Raw genomic sequence first — 21,046 nt, 5'->3', positions numbered from 1 at the left:
AATCTTGTGTGAGGCTATGCAACCCTGGCCATTATTTTTGTCGTCTTAGCTCACCTCAAGTGGGCCTGGAACAACTTTTTTTCATTTTCTTTTTAAACCCTACATCTTCCCAAAATAGACAGATTCTAGCTGGAACACACACACACCCCATAATCAAAACACCTGAGTTCAAAACAATTTTAGTTTGTCTATTTCATTTGATTAACTAAAATAACTTTCTATTTTAGATTTTTCTCTTTACTTATTTTTGAGTGAGGGCCTTTGTTTGAAAGGGATCCTTAAGTACAAAAGTACACTAATGTATGTTGTAGCTATACTAGCAAATTTTGTAGGTGTTTTCAGAACCGTTGAAAAGGAGACAAAACTCTGATTTCAGTACAACAGCTAAGACTCTGGGACAGTCCCACCAAACTTGGTTATCCTGATATTGGCAGTTAAATGACATGGTAAAAATGTCTGCACTTCATTTTAGAGAACTTTACTAGAGGTTCAATGTTAGAATGGTCGGCTTTACTGCTCAGCTGGCTATACAGAAACCAGGATTTTCAGTTCTACTGTCACCTTGATACATACTGGTCACCATTCAGCTGCCTTGTCTCTGTGTTGCAATGGCATTGCTAGACTGCTGAGATCTAAAATGCAATGCTCTAGTTAAAAAGAATAAATCTTGCAAAACAAGTCTCTCTGTTAGACCAATATTCCTGCCATGTGAAGTCTGACTATTAACATATCATCAGCACAAGCTGGGTCTAGTAAAGTTTAGCTGAAAACAATATTTATACACTGTTCCACATATCATTCTGTAAAATGTAAGCTGAAGAAATATAATGGATAAGCTAAAGGACTTTATAGATATCCCAAAATATTTAAAGCAGGGTAACTAATTTCAGGCCACACTGGAAATTTGCCAGGAGCCCAGAAACCACACCCAATATTGAGAATAGCTAAAAGAATGTAACCCGCATCATCTTCACTCCCAGGATTTGTCTCTCAGAGACCACAATGCAAAACAAAATGCACTATTTTGTTTTGAGTTGGTCATGCCTACATATTGTAGACCAGGACAAACAACTCTGGTGGTTTTTTTTGTTTGTTTTTGAAGAACCCGACAATTTTCATCTGGGCTTAGGACCAGGTTGTGGCAGGAAAGGGGTAATCAATCTGCCTCATCATGTATAAGAAGTTTATATACCTATCTTATAGTCTCTTTGACGGGCCAGATTCTGCCTTCAGAGGCATGTGCACAACTCCCATTGAAATCAGTAGGAGTCTACTGTATGGATTCTAGACAGATTTTGGTCCTATATGTTTACCAGAACTAGTGGAAGAAAAAAAATATCTTGAAAGATCAATATTTGGGGAGCTCAGTGTATTCAATCATAGGCTTATCTGTCAGCATATAGGCAGAGTCCAAGTCCTGAGGCTGAATTAATGGCGTTGGAACATCATTCACATAAGTATCACTGACAACAGAGAATGACATTACTACATGGCAGGCAAGCTAATTCAGAGTATTCTCAAGGTACCCAAAAGTGCAGCAGATGCAAGTACTGGGTAATAAAAAAAACAGTGTAGTTTAGTGGATAGAGCAGCGAGTCAGGAGATCTGGCTTTATTCTCTGTTCTGTCGTTGAACCGAAGTCACTTCACCTCTGCTTCTCCTCCATCCTTTGTCTATATAATCTGTTTGGACTGAAAGCTCTTCAGGGTAGGAACTGTCTCCCACTGTGTGCTTGTACAGTCCTAGCCAGTGGGGTCCCAATCTTAGTTGGACCCAGTAACTGTAACAAAGCAATTAATTGGACCTATACAACTCCTGAATATGCAAAAAAAGAAGATTCTTTATTTTTAGTTTTGTGCATCTTGTTCAGATACTTGTGACTTTTTTTTTAAAATAGGAAATTTGGGCATTGAGACAATACACTTTCACTATGATAGTTAGCAGTAGGGAAAAAAAGTGTATACTCTCATTAGCCATCATAAAAGGCTGCTGGTTTTGGATGTGTACCTACCCATGAAGTCCTCTGTACCAGCAGGCTGTTCACCTGGCTTTGGGCTGCAGTGTTTTTTTGAATGTAGGAAGAATGGTAACAGAAGATGTGTGTTTGCTTGTTTGCTTGTTTGCTTGCTTTTTTTGAAAGACCACACAAACATACCATTGAAAGGTTATAACCCTTCTTCTTTGAACTCCTTTCCTTTTCTAATTGCTGGTCCACAGGGACCCAGCTGAAAATGAGTTTAAATGCTAAATTGAGTTTAAAACCACTAGTCACAGACTCCTCTGGAAACTGGACACCTTAAATAAATAGAAACATTAAATCAACTTATACAGCTTTCTACAGTCATGCAGCAAGACTGGGGAGGTGAGGAAATGGCCATTGAACTGAATCAGGTGTGTTGTATGGAATCTTTCACATATGACTTGTTTCATTTCGTTTTTATTTCCTTATTATTTTTTAATATATAAGGACTTGGCTAAAATTAGTTTTTAAGAAGATTCACTGTCTGAATTAAATTTATAATTAGGCCTCCATGAAGATGATCGCTCCACCCAGCTTATAAATTTACATAGCCTAAAAGTTGGCTATGATAGCCACCACATTCATTACTTGTGCAGTTGAAGCAAATGGTAATTAAAAGCAAATGGCTGCTGGATCAGTTAGAAATGCTAAAGCCACATGATCAGACTTTAAACAAATAGAGTTGGGCCTTTTCCAAATTCCTGCACTGATTTAGCCACAGGATGGTAAATCAAAGGGGCTGTCCAAAAACCAGACCGCTTTAAGCCACGCTACTAATCTAAGTAAATTCACAAATGCCCATATCTTAACTCAAGTGTACATATGAAATTGGGGAGCTTTAAAAAAGTATCTAATTTGTAATCTCTTAAGGCCTTACAAATTCTCTTAGATAAGAGCATAGCCTACACAAATTCCTACTTTAAAATATTGTACATAAATTCAGCTCAGCAGTTTGCATCAGTGATGGGTCAATATGCTGACGGAGCTGAAGATAATCAATTCAGATCTGACTCTGAAAGTTGCTGAGCATCTTCAGCTTTTGTTGAAATCACTGGGAGTTCAGATCAGGTGCCCTGCACCTTGCAGATTCAGCCTTCTAAATAATATCTGAGAACGGAGAGAGGCAGAAAGAAGGTTGGAGCTACCTTAGTGGTGTAATGGTAGCAATATATTGTGCTGTGTCATATGGAAGATCTAAGGTCAAGAGTGACTTCAGGGATTCTTTCTCATTAGCCATAGAAATTACATGGTTTGCAGAGGTGGTGAGAGATATAAAGTCCCTAATGGTCTGAGAAATCAAGAACAGGTGTGGAGCTCGACCTGCTGTTAGTGAAAATAAGAGCGCTATTTAGAAAAGATGCATATGTCTAAAAATGGAGGTAATATGCATGGAAATCGTACTGGCATCCAGCTTGCACACATAATTTGCACTAAAATATTGTTTACTGAACATTGAACTCCAGATGCCTCTTTATTCTGTCAGGCTACAAAGATCAGAGTGAGGATTATGTTAACAGGTTATTCTACTGACATCGTGATAGCTATTAGAGTGTTAGGACAGAAGTTTTTGTAATGTCTTCAGAACCGAAAAATGTGTTTGAATACCCTTATTTACCACTTTTTTTTAGCTCAAATATTTGAGATATGCAATTTTAATGAGAAACATTCTCATTCAAAACCATATACTAAGTGTCTGTCTTCTCTCTTGCAAATATTTGGGAGAGGGGGTCTGATTTTCAGAAGTGCTTAGCACTTGCAAGTACCATTGACTGTGGGTGGAGTTCTGGGTACTCAGAGACGTCTGGAAGATCAGGTTTTAATTGAGCATCCAAAACCAGAGGTGTCCAAAATTAGTGGACACATTTGAAAATTTGGTCCTTAATCTGAGTTTCTTCATCTGTAAAATGAAACCACTACTTATTTGCCTAGTACCCAGGATAATTCCAAGGATGAATTAATAAACGTCTATTAAGTGTATTGAATACCTCAGATAGAAGGTGATGTGTAAAATATTACCTCAGCCAAGAAATGTAATTGTCTGAGGACAGTGTTTTTTTGATTGGCCAAACCATAAATACTGCTACTAAAACATGCAAAAGTCTGTTCTAGATACAGTGGTAAATGGAGGGGTTTCACATCTTTGTATTTGTGTAAGACAGTTGCTTAAGGAAATAGGGTGGGGGGGAAAGGAGAAAGCAGAAGAAAACTATTTTTAAAAAAACTCAATGATTTCAAGACAATTATGAGTAATAGAATGTATAGGATTGTCTTTAGAGATAAATTAACCAATCATTTATCTGAGGCTTATTTCACATTACAAATCTACTGGGTATAATGTTGCAAAGAATATGCTACTTTTAAAAGTTCTTTCTTCTTACTTTTAAAGTAACACACTTTATTTACTCTTCAGAGGAAAAGCCATTCTTTAAAATTGGCAAGGTGAAATATGACTTTTGCTCTTGTATAAACCTTGAAGATTTTTAAAATGTGCTTTATTTTGTCTTTGTGGATTTAATTATTAGTTCTATTTTACAATTGTAAAAGCATAACTAACATTTTTCAGGCAGCTTTATTCTTGCAGTTGTTCATGCCCAGAGTCTTCAAGTTCAGTCAAGTTCAATCAATCACTTGCATCACTTTTTCCAGGACCTTGTTTGTTGCTTCTGCTTCCCAAAATATATATGGTTTGTTGCTTCTACTTCCGAAAATATATGTGATTTGTCACTATAAATTAGCATCAATTTAGCTGGATAGATGACAGATGCAGGCATGTTCCTCTGAGGAAAAAGCTGTTTTGGGTCTCATTTCATCTTTTGCTGTAGATCAGGAGTGGGCAAACTTTTTGGCCCAAGGGCCAGCCACATTGGCGTGCAAAACTGTATGGAGGGCCAGGTAGGGAAGGCTGTGCCCTCCCAAACAGCCTGGCCCCCTCCCACTTCCTGCCCCCTGACTGCCCCCCTCAGAACCCCTGACCCATCCAACCCCCCCTGCTCTTTGTCCCCTGACCACCCCCTCCCAGGACCCCCCGCCCCAAACCACCCCTCCCAAGATCACACCCCCTATCCAACCCACCCTGTCCTGTGACTGCCTCCCAGCCCCTACACACACACACACACACCCCAGAACCTGCGCCCCATCCAACCGCTCCCTGTCCCCTGACTGCCCCCTGGACCCCCTACCCAACCCCTGCCACGCGCACCACTGCCACCCCTTACCATGCCCCTCAGAGCGGCAGGAGCTTGCAGCCCCACTGCCCGCATGGCAGCATAACAGCAGAGGAGGGGCTAGCTTCCCCAGCCAGGAGCTCAAGGGCCAGGCAGGATGGTCCTGCAGACCGGATGTGGCTCACAGCCATAGTTTGCCCACCTCTGCTATAGATGATGGGATTTAAATTCAGGAAGAACAACAATTTAAGACTTTTTCGTACTTTATTTTGATTTTATGTGGGCTTGTGAAATTCAGTTAAAATCATTTATATCTGCCAATGGTGCAATTATAGCACCTTCAGCTTCCTTCCCCGCCCTTCCGCTTCTGGGAGCATTTGACACATACAATGCCCTAAAATTTGTGGCATTCATATGTAGACAAATCTCACCACTTCCCACCCTTCTGCCTGCTCTGAATTCCCAAAAAAAAACCTGGCAATGTTGCAGCAGGATTACTGATTTTTTTTTCCAACCGTATGAAACATCTTTCATTCATTTCATGACTTTTAAAAAGTTTTTAAATCTTCTCTTTTTGAGTAAGTTCATCCCATTTGGCAGCCTGAGTTACAACTGCATCAACCGTACTGCTCAATGACCAGCAGTCAGCCTTCTATGTTAGCCACCTTGGCCACATATGAGGTCATGGCAAGCCTACAAGTTGCCACTTTTGTGGTGGAGGTCATTAAAGCATTGTCTTGGTCTGGAATTATCTTTGAGGGTGGAGGAGTGGAATGAGAAATTGTACTGAGTATCGATGAAAGTGACAAGGTGGGTGAGGTAAGCTTTCTCTCTCACCCACAGAAGTTGGTCCAGTAAAAGATATTACCTCCCCCACCTTGCCTCACTAAAATATCCTGGGACTGACACAAGTGCAACAACATGGCATAGCCTTGAAAGTGCCCTTTATGTGGTCCGAGCTAGTTGGCAACATGAAGATGAAGTCCAGCTTTTTGCCTTTATTTTAAGACCTTTTTAGCCTCCCTGTGAATTTAATGGCTCCAAAGGAATTTTTTTTTAGGTTATTTGTGTTTCCAGCTTGGGACGTTTTAGTTGCTAGATCTAGGATCTGCCACCTAGATTCTCAGGTGATGAGCTGCTTAGAAGTGTTTATAGTAATAATCGTGACCTGGCATGCCCTTTTCTGCTATTAGCCTTGGCAGACTAGCTTTGTGGAGTTTTGCTAGATTATTGGTAAGAGCCTATTTTATTTTTCCCTTCTCTCCTATCTCACCCTCACCCTGCACCCACCCATTCACCAATGGCAATATTTTCTTCCAGCTGATTTCAGTTACTTGATTCACAACTCTGACATTTCTAACTAATTAACTGCCTGTTATTAATTTGTCTGAGACACTAGCTAAACAGGACCTGCTTCTTGGGGCACAGCCTTGTGAATCGGTGTTGCTCCATTGACTAATGGAGTGATAATTTACATCTGCAAAAGATCTGGCCCTTTTGAAGCAAACTGTTGCATGAAAGGTGCTGGAGTAGACAAGGGAGTGGAAGGCAGTAGGAGCAGGACATTTTGGGAATCAGTTTTGTTTCTATATAATTTTATGAAGCCCAGTATTTTTATAAAAAATCTAAAGTATGTGACTTCACAGTGCATGAAGTATGTGAGTTATTCTAACTGAGCAAGATAGGGGTGACAGCAGCATAGGAGGAGAGCTGGTAAGCTGGCTCAAACCACAATGGTAAAGTAGGGGGAACTTAAACCAGAAGCATTAAATCTATCCCTGAGCTGAGTTTAAATAAAAAATGAAAGTTAAAAGCATTAGGGCCCCAAGTGGAGCATTACAGAAAGAAGCAATCTCTCTGCCAAGAGTTTCTGGGTTGGGTTTTTGTTTTTCATTGGTGTCACTGGAAAGGAGAGAGTAGGGTAAGGAAGAGTTCAAAGGCAGGCAAGCAGGATCAGAAAGAACTTTTGCAGAGTATATGCTTGTGAATATTTTACTGGCCTTATCATTTAAAGAGGATATGTTCACCATTCTGTGGCTCCAGAGAAAGAGGGCAGGGGAGTTGCATGCAGCTTTAGCATGTGTGAAGGGAGGAATGACTTCCCAAACCCCTTTCCAAGTTAATGGAAATGGACTGTCTTTTCACTAGGCTCCTGTTTTTATTTTCATTTATAGTATAGTTTAAGGAGTAGTATAAATTTAAGGGATTTAATGGCTTTAACTAAAAAAGTGCTACTCAGAAAACTAGTGTTCACAGGTACAGATCCCCCTGCCTCAGAATTCTCAGCGTACATCTACACTGCAGTTAGACACCTGTGGCTGGCCTGTGCCAGGTGACTCAGGATCCTAGAGCCTGGGTTCCAGCCTGAGCCCCTAAACCTCCACACCACAATTAAACAGCCCTTGAGCCCTGCCAGCCTGAGTCAGCTGGCACAGGCCAGCCACAGGTTTTTAATTGCATTGTAGACCTACCATCCGTCTCACCTTGCCTTAGCTAGCATCAGCCCTAAACAGCTGGAGTCGCACACTTGCTCCTGATTCAGACTCTCCTGTAATAAAGTGCTAGATTCCAAACTCCACAATGGGACTTTGAGAGCTACATGCCACCGTTATCCTCACCACCCATTCTTCTGTTCTCTTAATGTGCCCCTGCCTGAGCGGTATAAACTCCTATTAAGAGCATGAGTAAAGCAGGTCAGGAAATGGTAAATATATGCTGTCAAAATATTCAAAAGGAACAAAAAAATTTTTTTCCTGAATTTTTCATGGAAATATTTTAATTTTTCATGTTAATTAATGTTTGTTTTTCACTTAATTTTTTTCAAAAGAAGCTCCCATTTTCCTTGAAAAACTTTGTTTTGAAAAAGGAATGTTTGTTTTTTAAAAGTTGAAGTTTTTAGTTCTGTCCCCTCTATACTATCTCAAGATATAGGCTCATTATGATTAACACAATAGAGAGCGCATTAGTTGAGCACCTAAAAATAACTACATTTTTATGGCACCCCTATCACCATTGTCTGACATGTAGTTCTCAGGATCAAGTCATTGTTCTTGGCTGGTCACTAGACACTACTGTAATAAACACCATCAGTAATAACCTACTTAGCTGCAGGATGTATCTCATTGCCATAAAAAGGAGGGCAGGGCTGTTGGATTCCACTTGAATTCCAGCTGCCTCTCTACTTTAAAGAAAATTTTCTGCTTTTCTGAAAAGGGCTTAAAGGGCTTTTAATTTGCAAAGTAGGAGTGAAGTATGAAGGTGTTCAGTTCAGACCAGGCAAATACCCTCCAAGGAGGAAACATTAGGCTTTATTTTTAAGATTTTACCATCGCTCAGGGGTGCAGAAAACAGCCATCTCCCTGATGGAGTGTCTATAACCCTGGCACTGGCATAACCACCATGACCAGCTCCGAGAATAACAAGTCCCTGGCAGCCAAAGGATTTGTAAGAAAAATAAAATGTACGGGGAAAGGTTATTTCTGAACTCGCAATCACAAGGGAACTTGAAAAAGTCCAAGGAACCCCACTCCTACTGCTGTTTCAATGGGGTTTTCCCCCAAGTGAAGGCAAGGGCTCCCGATCAACCTTTCAGTGGAAGCAGCAGCAGAGAATAATGAAGAGTGGTAGTGGTGGTAATCTTCAAATCACTAGGATCCTCTCTTGTCCCTGAGCTCCTGAACAGAACGGTCAGCTAGGGAACCAGCCTTAGTCTATGTGGCCTGCCTGACTGACTTTACAATCGGACTCAGAAAAGTCACCAGGAACAGAGAAGATTTAGGTAACCACAGAGTCAGCATTATGCAGCTACTAGCAAAAGACAAGCCCTCTGCAGAATAGGAAAAAGCCCCTAGAGCTCCATAGCTTGATAAGCGTGTAGAGTTTTCATTTGGCAGCAGCTATGGTAGAGGCTGTTTCTTCTGGATAGATCCCATTGTTAGAAATATTTATTCACACACACAATCTTACTTTTTTGTAAAGCAAGAGCTATCCATCTTATCCACAGTTCATTTTAAAGCATTTTAGCTTATTTTATGCTCGAGTGTTTTATTAGAAATTATTTTAGTTGTGCTTGGAGAATGCTGTTTAAGGTTTTCTTTAAATGTCTGTGTTTAGAAACTAGATCCTATTGCCCTTGCTAAAGACATATGGAAAGAGTGATTTTTACAAGGCCTTAAGCAGTCTGATTTAGAGCCAAAAGCAGTTGGCCTAGAAAAGAAAGATCTCACAAATGAAAGCAACATTGAAAAAAGAAAAAGCCACCCTCAAAAATAATTACTCCATAATTAGATCCATTCACTTTATAACAAAAACTAAATGTCTTTCTTCCATTAATTGGACAAAAGCTACATTTTCATGGATTTTGGAGCAATGTATAAGCATACACTTGCTATTAAAAAGTTCATAGCTCTCTTAAAACAATTTTCAGTCAAAGCTATAATGAATCTGAAAGGGGTTTATATGGGATTGGAGGGAATAATCTGAATCACAAAGGAGCAGTGTCTTCAGTAGAGCTCCCACTAGAAGGCAGCCAGCATAAGTAAAAAGAAAGGTTAGAAACTTTATATTATAGCCCTGCTCATGAACAAACCCTAAAACAAAATCTGATGAAACTTGTTTCCTCCTTCTTCTGTTCTACCATAAAAAAACTTACCAGGCTTGCTTGGGAGTTATGAAACTCATCTGTCTTCAAGTAAATCAGAAAGTTTTCTCCTGAAGATTTATGGTTCAGAATTGCTCATGGGCTAATACTTTTTTTAAATGAATATCAAGTGAATGAGTGCTTGTGAAAGGTGTTGGACTGACAGCTTAGAGACTCACTGCACATCTCAGAGAGCTGCTCTGCAGTTTCCCCCATTCTCCCTTGCCGATATGCCTCAGCCACGAATAGGGAAGAGTGCAGTTCAGTCTTCATGTCTGTTCAATCCTGAGCTCCTCTGCTGAAACTGCTAGCAAGGTTTTTGAATGAGAGGTGGAGATCTGCTCACTGCCCTTCAAGTTCTTTTAACTTAGACTGGATGACACAAAGCCAGTTAACTTCCAGTCTATCTTAGATGCCTTCCATTGCCTCTATTACCATAGTATCTGAGCACCACAGTGTCTTTGATGTATTTACTCTCACTTCATCCGTGCTTGGCAGAGAATGCACAAGTTGTAGATAGGGAAACAGAGAAGTCTGGTTGGTTTTTTTGTTTTAGCTCAAGATCACACAGGCACCCTGTGCCACAGCCAGGAATTGGCCTTGGGTCTCCTGAGTTCTAGACTAACCACTGAACCATTGGACCAACAAACTCCAAATAGAACCCTCAAGCCTCAGAAAATGCCACACTTTCACAATCCTCATATTATTGGTGCTTTTTTAGTGTTTATGTAAGCTAAATATTCAGGACCAAGTTCTGTTCTCAGTTACAGTCATGCAAATCTCTAGTAGCTCCACTGGATCAGTGAAATTACTCAGTGGCATTTTTCTGTTTTTATATGGGTATGTTCCTTGAAAGGGGAGAAAGGCACAAGACTGTGTGTTCTGTACGTTTCCTTCTAACTATAGAAGTTTTTTCAGTCTAGTGTAAAGTACCAACCACCGCATTCTGTATTTCAGCAGCCCTTTATAGAAGTACGACCATCAGCTCCAAAGACGATATGTAAACAAACAGTATATCGCAAATACACAACAGGTGCTAGAGCAGAAAATTTTGCTTTTATCTAACAGCACTCTAGTTATTCTGCATAATTTAATTATTTATAGACATAATTCATGTTAGCTAAAAGAATTTGTTTCATAATACTTTATCCTTCAAGAAACTGTGGTTCAAAGTTTGCTTAGAAAAGCAGAAAAAGTTTCTCTTGCAGCTGAGTAATCTGCAGTTTGAAAGCAGAATAGCTAAACTGCCCTCTCTTGCCAAAAAAAAACCCAAAACCCTAAAACTTTGTGAAGTCACAAACAGTGCTAGAAACTACATAAAAGTCTTTAGAGTTTTCACTTCCGATGTTAGAGGACTGGGAGCCTTGGAAATTGAATTCCTCCCTACTAGGGACCTTGAACTGGACAGCGAGAGAAGGTTCATTCTGCATGTTAGTTCAGTTACTGCACACCCAACAAACTGCATCTCATACCAAAATGCACCTGATGTGTAATCGTTCGATCATTGTGTCAACACTTATCCATTAGAAAGAGAACTGAGACTCCCCCTCCCCCCACATACATACACACTCATTTTAGTTTCTGTGGAGGGCCTCTGACAGCATATTTCTAATGCTAAACCAACCCAGCTCTAGCTCCCCTTCATATCAGGTAAAAGGGCCAGAGCAGTGCAAAAAAAGCTCTAAAAGCATGGGAGCTGGCTTAAGGGGCGGGGGGGGGGATTCTCCAGTACTGGAACTGAAGATGACCGCCTAAGGTTGCCCTCCCAAGGCCCCGCCTTCATACGTCCTCACATAGGGGATGGGGCCACAGCACAATGGAGATTCTGCAACTGGAGCAGTTATGGAGCAGCTGCCATAACTTACACTGGCCCCCAAAGCTGTCAAAATTACACTGGGAGTCATGGAGCAGGCCAGGATTGGGAGGGCACCAATAGCTTAAACTCACCTTAGCCCTCCCCCTCCCCCCCCCGAATGAGTTCTGTGCTGCTCCTGGTGGGGCCACAGCTCAGAATCACAACCCACATGTCCATACAGGGCTGAATCCTGCTGAGTGCCCTCATCTCCATTGGGGGGGGGGGGGTCAATGGAGGTGCTTCACACCTTGCAATGTCAAGATTTGTGCTAGATAAACAAGCCAAAGTGTGTTTCCATTGAAATCAGTTGTATACCTCTCACTGATTTTAATGGCACTAAAACATAGCCCATCCTGAACTAGGTGCTTGTATTATAAAAAGGATAATATGTCAGGTAGTCTTGGGCCAGAATGTAGGAGTTAAAATATCCATTAGAAATGTTTTCTTGATTTTCTTTTTATTACAATGAAGACGCATGTAAACACGGCGACCCACATACCACATCATTGTCTAGTATATGAGCACCAAAAAGTGACACTAGGCCATAAGGGAGACAAGGTGGGTGAGGTAATATCTTTTATTGGACCAACGTCTTAAGAAGAGCTCTGTGTTACCTCAGAAGCCTGTCTCTCTCACCAATAGAAGGTGGTCCAATAATAGATGTCACCTCACCCACCTTGTCTCTCGAATAGCCTGGGACCAACACGACAACAACGACACTGCATAGTAGGCCATAAGATCATAAGAATGGCCATATTGGAACAGACCAATGGTCCATCTAGGAGTATCCTGTCCTCTGACAGTGGCCAATGCCAGATGCTTCAGAGGGAATGAACAGAATTTGATTTCCAATTTTTAAAGGATGCCTTTTTGCCTCTTTTAGTCTCCTGTTTTCTGGTGGCATTTTCTGGTCCTTTTGCAGTTTTTTGTATTTGGGGTGTATATATATCATTTGAGCTTCTATGTTCATTTGTGATGTTTTTAAATAGTTTCCAGGCAGCTTGCAGGCATTTCATTTTTGTCACTGTACCTTTTAATTTCTGTGTAACTAGTGTCCTCATTTTTGTGTAGTTTCCCTTTTTGTACTTAAATGCTACTGTGGTGTTTTCCTTCGGTATTTTTCCCCCTACAAGGATGTTAAATTTAATTACATTATGATTGCTCTGACCGAGTGGTTCAGCTTTATTCAGTTCTTGGACCAGATCCTGTGCTCTGCTTAGGACTAAATCAAGAATTGCTTCTCCCTTTGAGTGTTCCAGGACTACCTGCTCCAAGAAACAGTCATTAATGGAGTCAAAAAATTTTCTCTCTACATCCGCTGCTGAAGTGACATGTACCCAGTCAATATGGGAATAGTTGAAATCCCCCGGTATTATTGTGTTTTCTGTTTTTGTAACCTCTCTAATCTCCCTGAGCATTTCACAGTCACCCTGACCACCCTGGTCACATGGTTGGTAGTATATTTCTGCAGCTATACTCTTACTATTCAAGCATGGAACTTCTATCCATAGAGACTGACTGTCCAAAATGAGTGAAAAGCAAGAAGTAAATCAGTTGTGAAAAATACATTCTCACAGTTTACTCATCAATGGTGTTTTATTAGTAGCACACAGGAGAAAGTTGATGTTCTGTTTTTAAGTTTAGGGCCAAACTTTGCTTACACACACCTATGCAACTACATTTAAGTGAGTGGAGTTGCGTGCATGTCATTGAGAGGAGAATTGACAGAGTCCCTTCACGCAGGTACCCTGGAAATGAAATATTTTTGCGTTGATATTTTACACGAAAGCCTAAAGTTTAAATAGCAGGATATTAATTTTCCAGACTGCTAACCAAATTAAAGTTAGGAGGATGTATGTACATATCCACCGCATCTAAAGTTAATCATTAAAAAGAGGTAATTAATAAAAAGTCAGAGCTGAACATTTCTTTTTAATGAAATGAAGAGCAGGTTTTTAAGGCAACTACTTATGAGTTAGCCATTCTGCCAGCATTATAGATTCAAAGTTTTTTTTCCCTTCCAAATGAAGGAAACAATAAATACCTGAAATAAAATATTTGTTCAAGGTAAACCCATGAGAAGAAATTAATATCTTAACCTTCTCCCTGCTGCAAAATATGCTGTGTGCACCATATTTCAGGTACATCACTCTGACGTACGGAATCTACAGTAAAATGAGGCAAACATTTGAAATCCTTAGATGTGAGGTTGATTTCAACATGACACAAACATCATGGTCTTCACTGAGGAGAGTGTCTAACAGGGTTTTTCTCCACTTTGTTTCAGAATCATGATCATACCTGTATAGCATGTAGAATCATTTACCGGTCAGATGAGCATCATCCTCCAATCTTACCTCCAAAGGCCGATTTGACTATTGGATTGCATGGAGAATGGGTGAGCCAGCGCTGTGAGGTGCGTCCTGAAGTCCTCTTTCTCACCAGGCACTTCATCTTCCACGACAACAACAACACCTGGGAAGGTCATTATTACCACTACTCTGATCCCATCTGTAAGCACCCCACCTTTACCATCTATGCCAAAGGGCGCTACAGCAGGGGAGTGTACTCTTCCAAAGTGATGGGAGGAACAGAGTTTGTGTTTAAAGGTACGACCGCTACGTTGCGCAGTTTTGTTCCATCACTGAGAAAGCAGATAGGTTGTTCGTAGCTGGGTGAAAGTTGCCAATGATAAGAATTCAAAATTGGTATAGTGTCAAGAACTTCCCAAGCTGATATGCAAACTATGCAGAGGGGTCACGTCTCTCTCACACACACACACACAGAAATGCAGCAACTTCTGAGACAAAATGTAGTAACTTTTAAATGCACAGCAAAACTACAAAACAGCTTCAGTCACTAAGTGAAGAATATCTATTGAAGCATATGGGCAGAATTCAGTTATCCAAATGGTGAGATAAATGTGGTGAAAGCACTCTCCTCTTATAAAGAATACTGTAGAATCTTTCACAGCAAGAGAGCAGTAGCTTTAGCATCTTAAGACAAAAAGACAATCCCTCCCCCCTTGGTATCACCCTGGAAAATTGCTTCAGCATTGACAATGTCACCTATGGAATCACCACCAAGCACTGACTATACCTTTCTGCTTAGCTTGAGATCTGGCAAGATTCACAGGCCCCTGTGGTCTAACTTGAAATAACATTTGAGAAGCCTCATATGCCCTTTTAGACTCTCCTATGTCTCCAATTTAGGAAAGAGCCTGACTGGAGGAACTAACAGATTAGGACAGAATTTCCAAAGGAGCCTAAGGGTTGCTCCAGTCTGGCAGAGGTTCTGCTCACAAAAGCAACACAGAGCCGTGGTTGGTTACCTGGAAATAATTACGTGGGGTGAAAACTTCAGTAAGGTCAGCATTTCACCCATGCTGCTTATTTATAATGTATTGTTCAACGTGCTGCTGAACATATGAGAATCCAGCACTAGAAAACCAAGAGGATGAACTGTTAGTTTTCTTCAGTTGACCTTTGTGTAGCACCTGGGAAATAATATGGATCGTGAGACCACCCAAACACATACACGGTTATAAAATCTCAACATGAAAATTCTGAGAAGTTCTGCTTTAAAAAAATTCTGGAATCACATATACGTTGCTAATATCCTACAGCAGAATTTACATTTCTGGAGGGTTGTGAAGGATTTTGTTTTATTTTTGGTGAAGTTTGACAATGCTAATCCACTGAAAACCCCAGTTCTCTTTTTATGTAACATACTGGGCCAAATTCATCCGTAGTGCAAACTCCATTTAAGTTCCCCTAAACCCATTCAGTTTAGCTTTTCTTCAGGTCTGTTGCAATTGAGCTGATGAAAATCAGCGCTTACATGCCAAACTCCACTGAAATCTGGTCAGCATAGCTAGAATTGCAGAAAGTTGTAAGACTTATGTTTGAAATTATACACTGCGGTTATTTTTAAGACATGGGATAGGGTATCTCTCTATAATTCAGACCTAAAGATGTAATTCATATGATGGTATGGATAGCCTATGAGAGATGGTGAAACTGTTACATTTTCTGAGGTTTGAGGTGTCCATTTGGAATTTGTTAGGTCATTATCTTTGTGGACTATCTTAAAAATTCTCATGTTGCCCGTGGAACTAATATTAATTAAAATTCTGAGTAAAGTTTTATTGTATCCTTCTTCCTCTGTCTTTATAGCTAAACCAACCAATCGAGAGACTCAAGCCCTTTGTTGCATCTCTGAATTCAGGGCTGTCACCTTGACTTTTGCTTTGTCCCTCAGAGATATTTAGCTTTCTCTTTTTCCTTTACAGTAAATCACATGAAAGTCACCCCCATGGATATAGCTACAGCCTCTCTACTGAATGTCTTCAATGGGAATGAGTGTGGAGCAGAGGGATCATGGCAAGTTGGAGTACAACAGGATGTTACTCATACCAATGGCTGTGTTGCTTTGGGGATCCGCCTACCACACACAGAGTATGAAATCTTCAAAATGGAGCAGGATGCCAGGGGTAGCTACTTATTGTATAATGGCCAGAGACCTAGTGATGGGTCCAGTCCAGACAGACCAGAGAAGAGAGCCACTTCTTATCAGATGCCATTAGTTCAGTGTGCTTCATCAGCACCGAGACCTGAAGAGTCATCAGAGGAGAACAAAATAGACCGCTATAGCAGTGAGGCACCAAAAAAGGACTCCAGTGTATTTGTCCTTACCCTGATGTTGTTTATTTGTACTGTGTCACATTGGAACATTCTCAGTTGAAAGGAAAAATCTATTTTTCATGACTATAAAACTAGGGTTCCATATGCCTGAGGGTTTTTCTTTTCAGAAAGAAAAGGACATTTATTTTCTTGATGCACTGGAATGCCTGAGAACTGTTGTTCTTTTCCTTATTTTTTTCCCCTCCTTGAATCCTGAACGGCACTCGTTTGATGTTTTTGCTTTGAACTTCGTCCAGTCTGATCCCTGGCCTGACATGACTGCACAACAGTAATTGCACTTTACGACTGCAGACGTACTTGGCTTTTTAACTACTATGGTAAACCTAAAGCTCCTGCTTCGGTTGGCTCTGCCATTTTGCTGTTGTGGTTCAGTTCCCCCTAGTACTCAGTTTCTCATCAGAATTTAACTATCAGGAATCACTCTGTATAGTATTGTGTTAATACTGTGATAATGGCTTTAGTCTTATTCTTTAGGACTCTGCTGTAGATATGTATATATAAAGAAACCCTACAAGGATCTATCTTACAGGTTTTACACAAAAGAAAAAAAATATATAAAACTATCCTCCTGTCAGAAGTTAAATGGAAAATTCTCCTAAGTAACATCCAAAGTAATTTAAGCTATTTTTACATATCGTTGTTTAACTTGTAAAAACAACCAAAGGTTTAGTGGGATGTAAGTATTTTTCTCATTCAATTACATTAGGTATGCGATTCATCCCTCCCATTGTATTTACTAACTAGTTACGAAATCAGATAGAGAAAACATTATTTCAGCAGATATGCACAGTATATGTAAGTTGCAGAAGTATTAGTGGATTGCTCCATGCTGTTGTACTCGCTACCCCTTATACCCTTTCTATGCAATGTTCCTGCCTCGAATTTCATTTGGTTAGGGGCAGACAAAATAATGAAGGGGCTGGGACCATAACACAAATCATAAAAAAAACCACCCGTCTGCTAAAGTAGATTAAGAATTGTAAAGTGGCAGTAGGTAGGAAGTAAAGAAAGGATTCTAGCAGCAAACATACCCCCCATGGGCCAAATCATGTCTTCCTCCTTTCAACGTAGAGAGCAGAGAAACAGCAGAAAATTTGAAAAGATGGAGCAAATTTCACCAGAGGGAATGGGGTTTCACAAATACAGAGCACTCCCACCCTTCCTTTCAGTACACAAGCCCCTACACAGGGTCACATTAAGTTTGAGGCTCTACAGGGTTGGGAGGATGTGGCTGGGAAGAAAGGGGGCACACTCAGGGGAGAGCTCCCCTCCACAACATCATGTGAAGGGCATCTGTTTAAAATGGGGAACTAATTCAGTTGAGTCTAGTATCAGCAGGGAAACAAACCCTATTTCAGGGGTGATGGTTATGCTCAGACTCCCCCATTGACTCCTATTTCACAGGCCCCAGAATGTTTTCTGTAGAATTGCCCCCTCTTCACCCGAGTTTTCCAGGCATGGTCTCAGCACTTAAAGACAAACTTTGTGGGAAAGACTCATTAGGTGATCTGGTCCTTCTTTCCATGTGACTATCTAATAGAAACCAAAGTGGTTAAATTAAATAATAATAGTAATAATGGCAGACTTTGAATTACCAGTTTGCGAGGAGTTGGATTTGCATAGTTTTCTTAATTAGACCACTTGCTGATGTGACAAAAGTTTAATTCACATCTATGCACAATTCATATTTTCACTACCATAGATATGGTTAAAAAAGGAATCACTAGATGAACATTTTTATATTGCATTAGTATAGGAATTCAATCTGGGACTTTTCCAGTTCACTTCTAATATTGCCTGTGAAACATAATGTCCAGGTATATAGTTATGAACAAGGTCCTTTGCATATTCATCGGCTGTGTTTTTTTTTTTTTCAAATGAAAAAAAGAAATGCCTCCCTGTGTCCATACACAATGTATATTGTTTTAAATATGGTTATTATTAGTTACCCATTAGCTTGTCTTCAATATTACATGGCTGAGATAGGAACAAATCTTCAAAATTACAAGTAAAATATGCCATCTCTGTTCTCTACAAGATGTATGCGGTTAGGTCACATATGCAAATGAGATAGCTGAGAATTGCACAAGTTATTGATCCTTTAATTTCATCACACTCATTTAAGTTGTATAGCACCATGTACACCTATGGCACAATACAAATAAATTCCAATCTATAGTTTGTGTCACGTGGCTCCACAGCCTGTCAGCCTAAGGTGTAAAGGCTCAGTAATGGAGGACCTGTGAATGGAGTAATGTATATCATATAGGTTCAAATACTTTTAAAAAGTGAAAGGATAAAACAAGGGTTTTTTCGCAGCCGTGCAACTTGACACTGGAGTTCTGTAGCAACATTGTTACATTCCGGCCCAGAAGAAGTCATTGCACCCAAAATAAAAAACCCAGAATATAACCAACGAGAGAAAGAAGCCGTTGTGCAAATCATTTTTACACGTATTTTTTTTAAAAACTAACTTCTCTCAAAGCACAAAAGGGAACAAAGACAAAAAAAGTGATCAGAAGACTCCTTGTGTGTTTTACTACAGTTTACACATTGTGCCTGCTGTCGTAGGTCAGAACATGGCGGGAGTCCATATTTTGAGATGTAAAGTCATCCTTGTCAATGGTGGAGTGCATTAGCTTAAAGCCCAGGATTTTAAAAAAAAACTATAATTTTATTTTTGTAAAGTTATAGAAAATATTTTTCTTCCCAATTTAGTATTCCAGATTAAACTGCCAGGGAACTTTGAGCACTTGTTAAAATACTGATTGAAATAAAAGACTCAGTGAAGAACTAAGAATTCCTCAGTATCTTATCTGTAATGGTTGTGTTTTGTCTCCTTTCCACCTGTAAAGGATAAAAAGCCTCTTGGTAAATTACACCCAAGCTAGATTGAACCCCTTTATCTAATAATTTAGCTGCAGAAAACAGATTTTATTATCTAGTAAAGAGTATTTTGCTTCAGATCACCTCAGCTGAGGTTAGAAAGAGCTCTGATGAATGAACACAGGTATCATTATTTAAGTTTCAAACTAAAACTCTTCAGGTTCTTTTGATAAAATGGACTGAAATATGCGCTGAAAGCACACAACAAGGAATGATACTGTTGGCCTAAGAGGACTGTACAGTCATCCAGTCAGAACAAAGGGTGTGAGACAAAATATTTTCATAAATGAGCTCTATTTCTGAAGTCAAATTATTTTGGCAAATTAAAAGGTAGAAAAATTCATTTTGGATCAAACAAAATGTGCTCTTTTGATTTCGACAACTTTTAAATGTTTTTGATTTTTTTTTTAATCAAAGCAAGTTTTGAAATGAAAAGTCCTTTCAAACACAAAAAATGAAACATTGCAAAAATGCTGAAAGAAAACATTTAGCTTTTTTCAGAATGTTTTTCCAGTTGAAACGAGTGAGCAAAATCAAGACCAATTTCTGAAACATTTTGGTGTCACTGAATCTGCATCCCCCTTTGCTTCCCCTCCCCTCCCTTCCCCGCCCCACCCCCCCCCCCCAAAAAAAAAAAAAAAGTGTGTGTGGAAAAACTTTTCCCAGCTCTAGTCAGGTCTTTGCAATTTAAAAGAAATTCTACTGAAAAATGAGAGCAAAAACTGCACAGGATAATCATTTCTTCATTCAATACATTAAAGGCTTTCATCTTGAAGTGTTTGCAAAGTAATGGCAGCACAAATTAACACTGAGATAATCTATATAAGCAAACTGAATGGAATTCAATAGATTTGTCTATATAAGCAGTATGGCATTAGGCCATATATATCACAGGTTAGACAAATTCCAGAAAGAGAATAAAATGGATATATTAAATGTCTCTAGACATTTCACTGATTTCTCTAAATCCTAACCATATTCCCAAATAATTTTTTTCCCTCTCAACCACAAGCACTAATATTTTGGAGACTATAGGAGGCAAACAATAAAACAGTAAATTTGCATTAGTTTAATTTGATTAACTGCATAATAATATATATTTCTAGATTCAGTCATATCTTCCAGTAAGTAAATGTGTTAATAAGCCACCATAATACCTCCGATCCATGAAACTCCACATACCAAATATTTTGCTTCAAAATGAAATACAGACCCCAAAGTTTTATCACATGTATTGTGACTTTAAAGTTATCTTAAAGACTTAATCAATTGATCTTGTGACATCTCCATACCAGAATCTTTAAGCAGTTCATTAGGTAATTTAGAACTCACTGGAAGAAATTAAGCTCTCTCAAACAAAATAGTGGATAGGCATAAGAAAATATTGCCATCTAGTGGTAACAGCTTGCCTTATATTAATTCACTAATTAAGTCCTACCACCACACATTACACCAGTGGTCCCCTAACTTTTCTTCTTGTGTCCCCCTCTTACCAGTAATAGAATGTGTCTGTGCACCCCTCTCCCTCCTGGCCAGGAGCAGAGTCGCAGCTAGGCTAGGGGCTGTGACTGGAAGCCGGGTGCCGGCCGCTGAGAGGGGGCCAGGGGCCAGTGGCCAAGAGCAGGGGCCAGCAGCTGAGCTGCAATCAGACGCAGGGACAGGCCTGAGACAGGAGCGGAACAAGGGCCACAGATGTGGCTGGGGGCAGGGCTAGAGCAGAGTGGGGGGCAAAGTAAAGCTGAATGGTGCTCCCGCCCTGCCTCCTCGTGGGGTCTGGCC

General features: G+C 40.0%; 1 protein-coding gene across 1 annotated transcript in view; it reads left to right on the top strand.

The window, feature by feature from the left end:
• Positions 1–19,547, top strand: part of APCDD1 (APC down-regulated 1) — a 39,931-nt gene extending 20,384 nt beyond the window's left edge. Inside the window, exons 4-5 of the mRNA XM_073331606.1 lie at positions 13,966–14,287; positions 15,970–19,547. Of these exons, the coding sequence (XP_073187707.1) occupies positions 13,966–14,287; positions 15,970–16,421 (774 nt within the window). The 3' untranslated portion in view covers positions 16,422–19,547. The remainder of the gene's footprint in view (positions 1–13,965; positions 14,288–15,969) is intronic.
• Positions 19,548–21,046: the final 1,499 nt, after the last annotated feature.

Source organism: Lepidochelys kempii, chromosome 2 (genome assembly GCF_965140265.1).
Source record: "Lepidochelys kempii isolate rLepKem1 chromosome 2, rLepKem1.hap2, whole genome shotgun sequence".
In the NCBI taxonomy this organism is placed as follows: domain Eukaryota; kingdom Metazoa; phylum Chordata; order Testudines; family Cheloniidae; genus Lepidochelys; species Lepidochelys kempii.
Note: the sequence above shows the minus strand (reverse complement) of the source record. Positions and strands in the feature narration are given on the sequence as shown.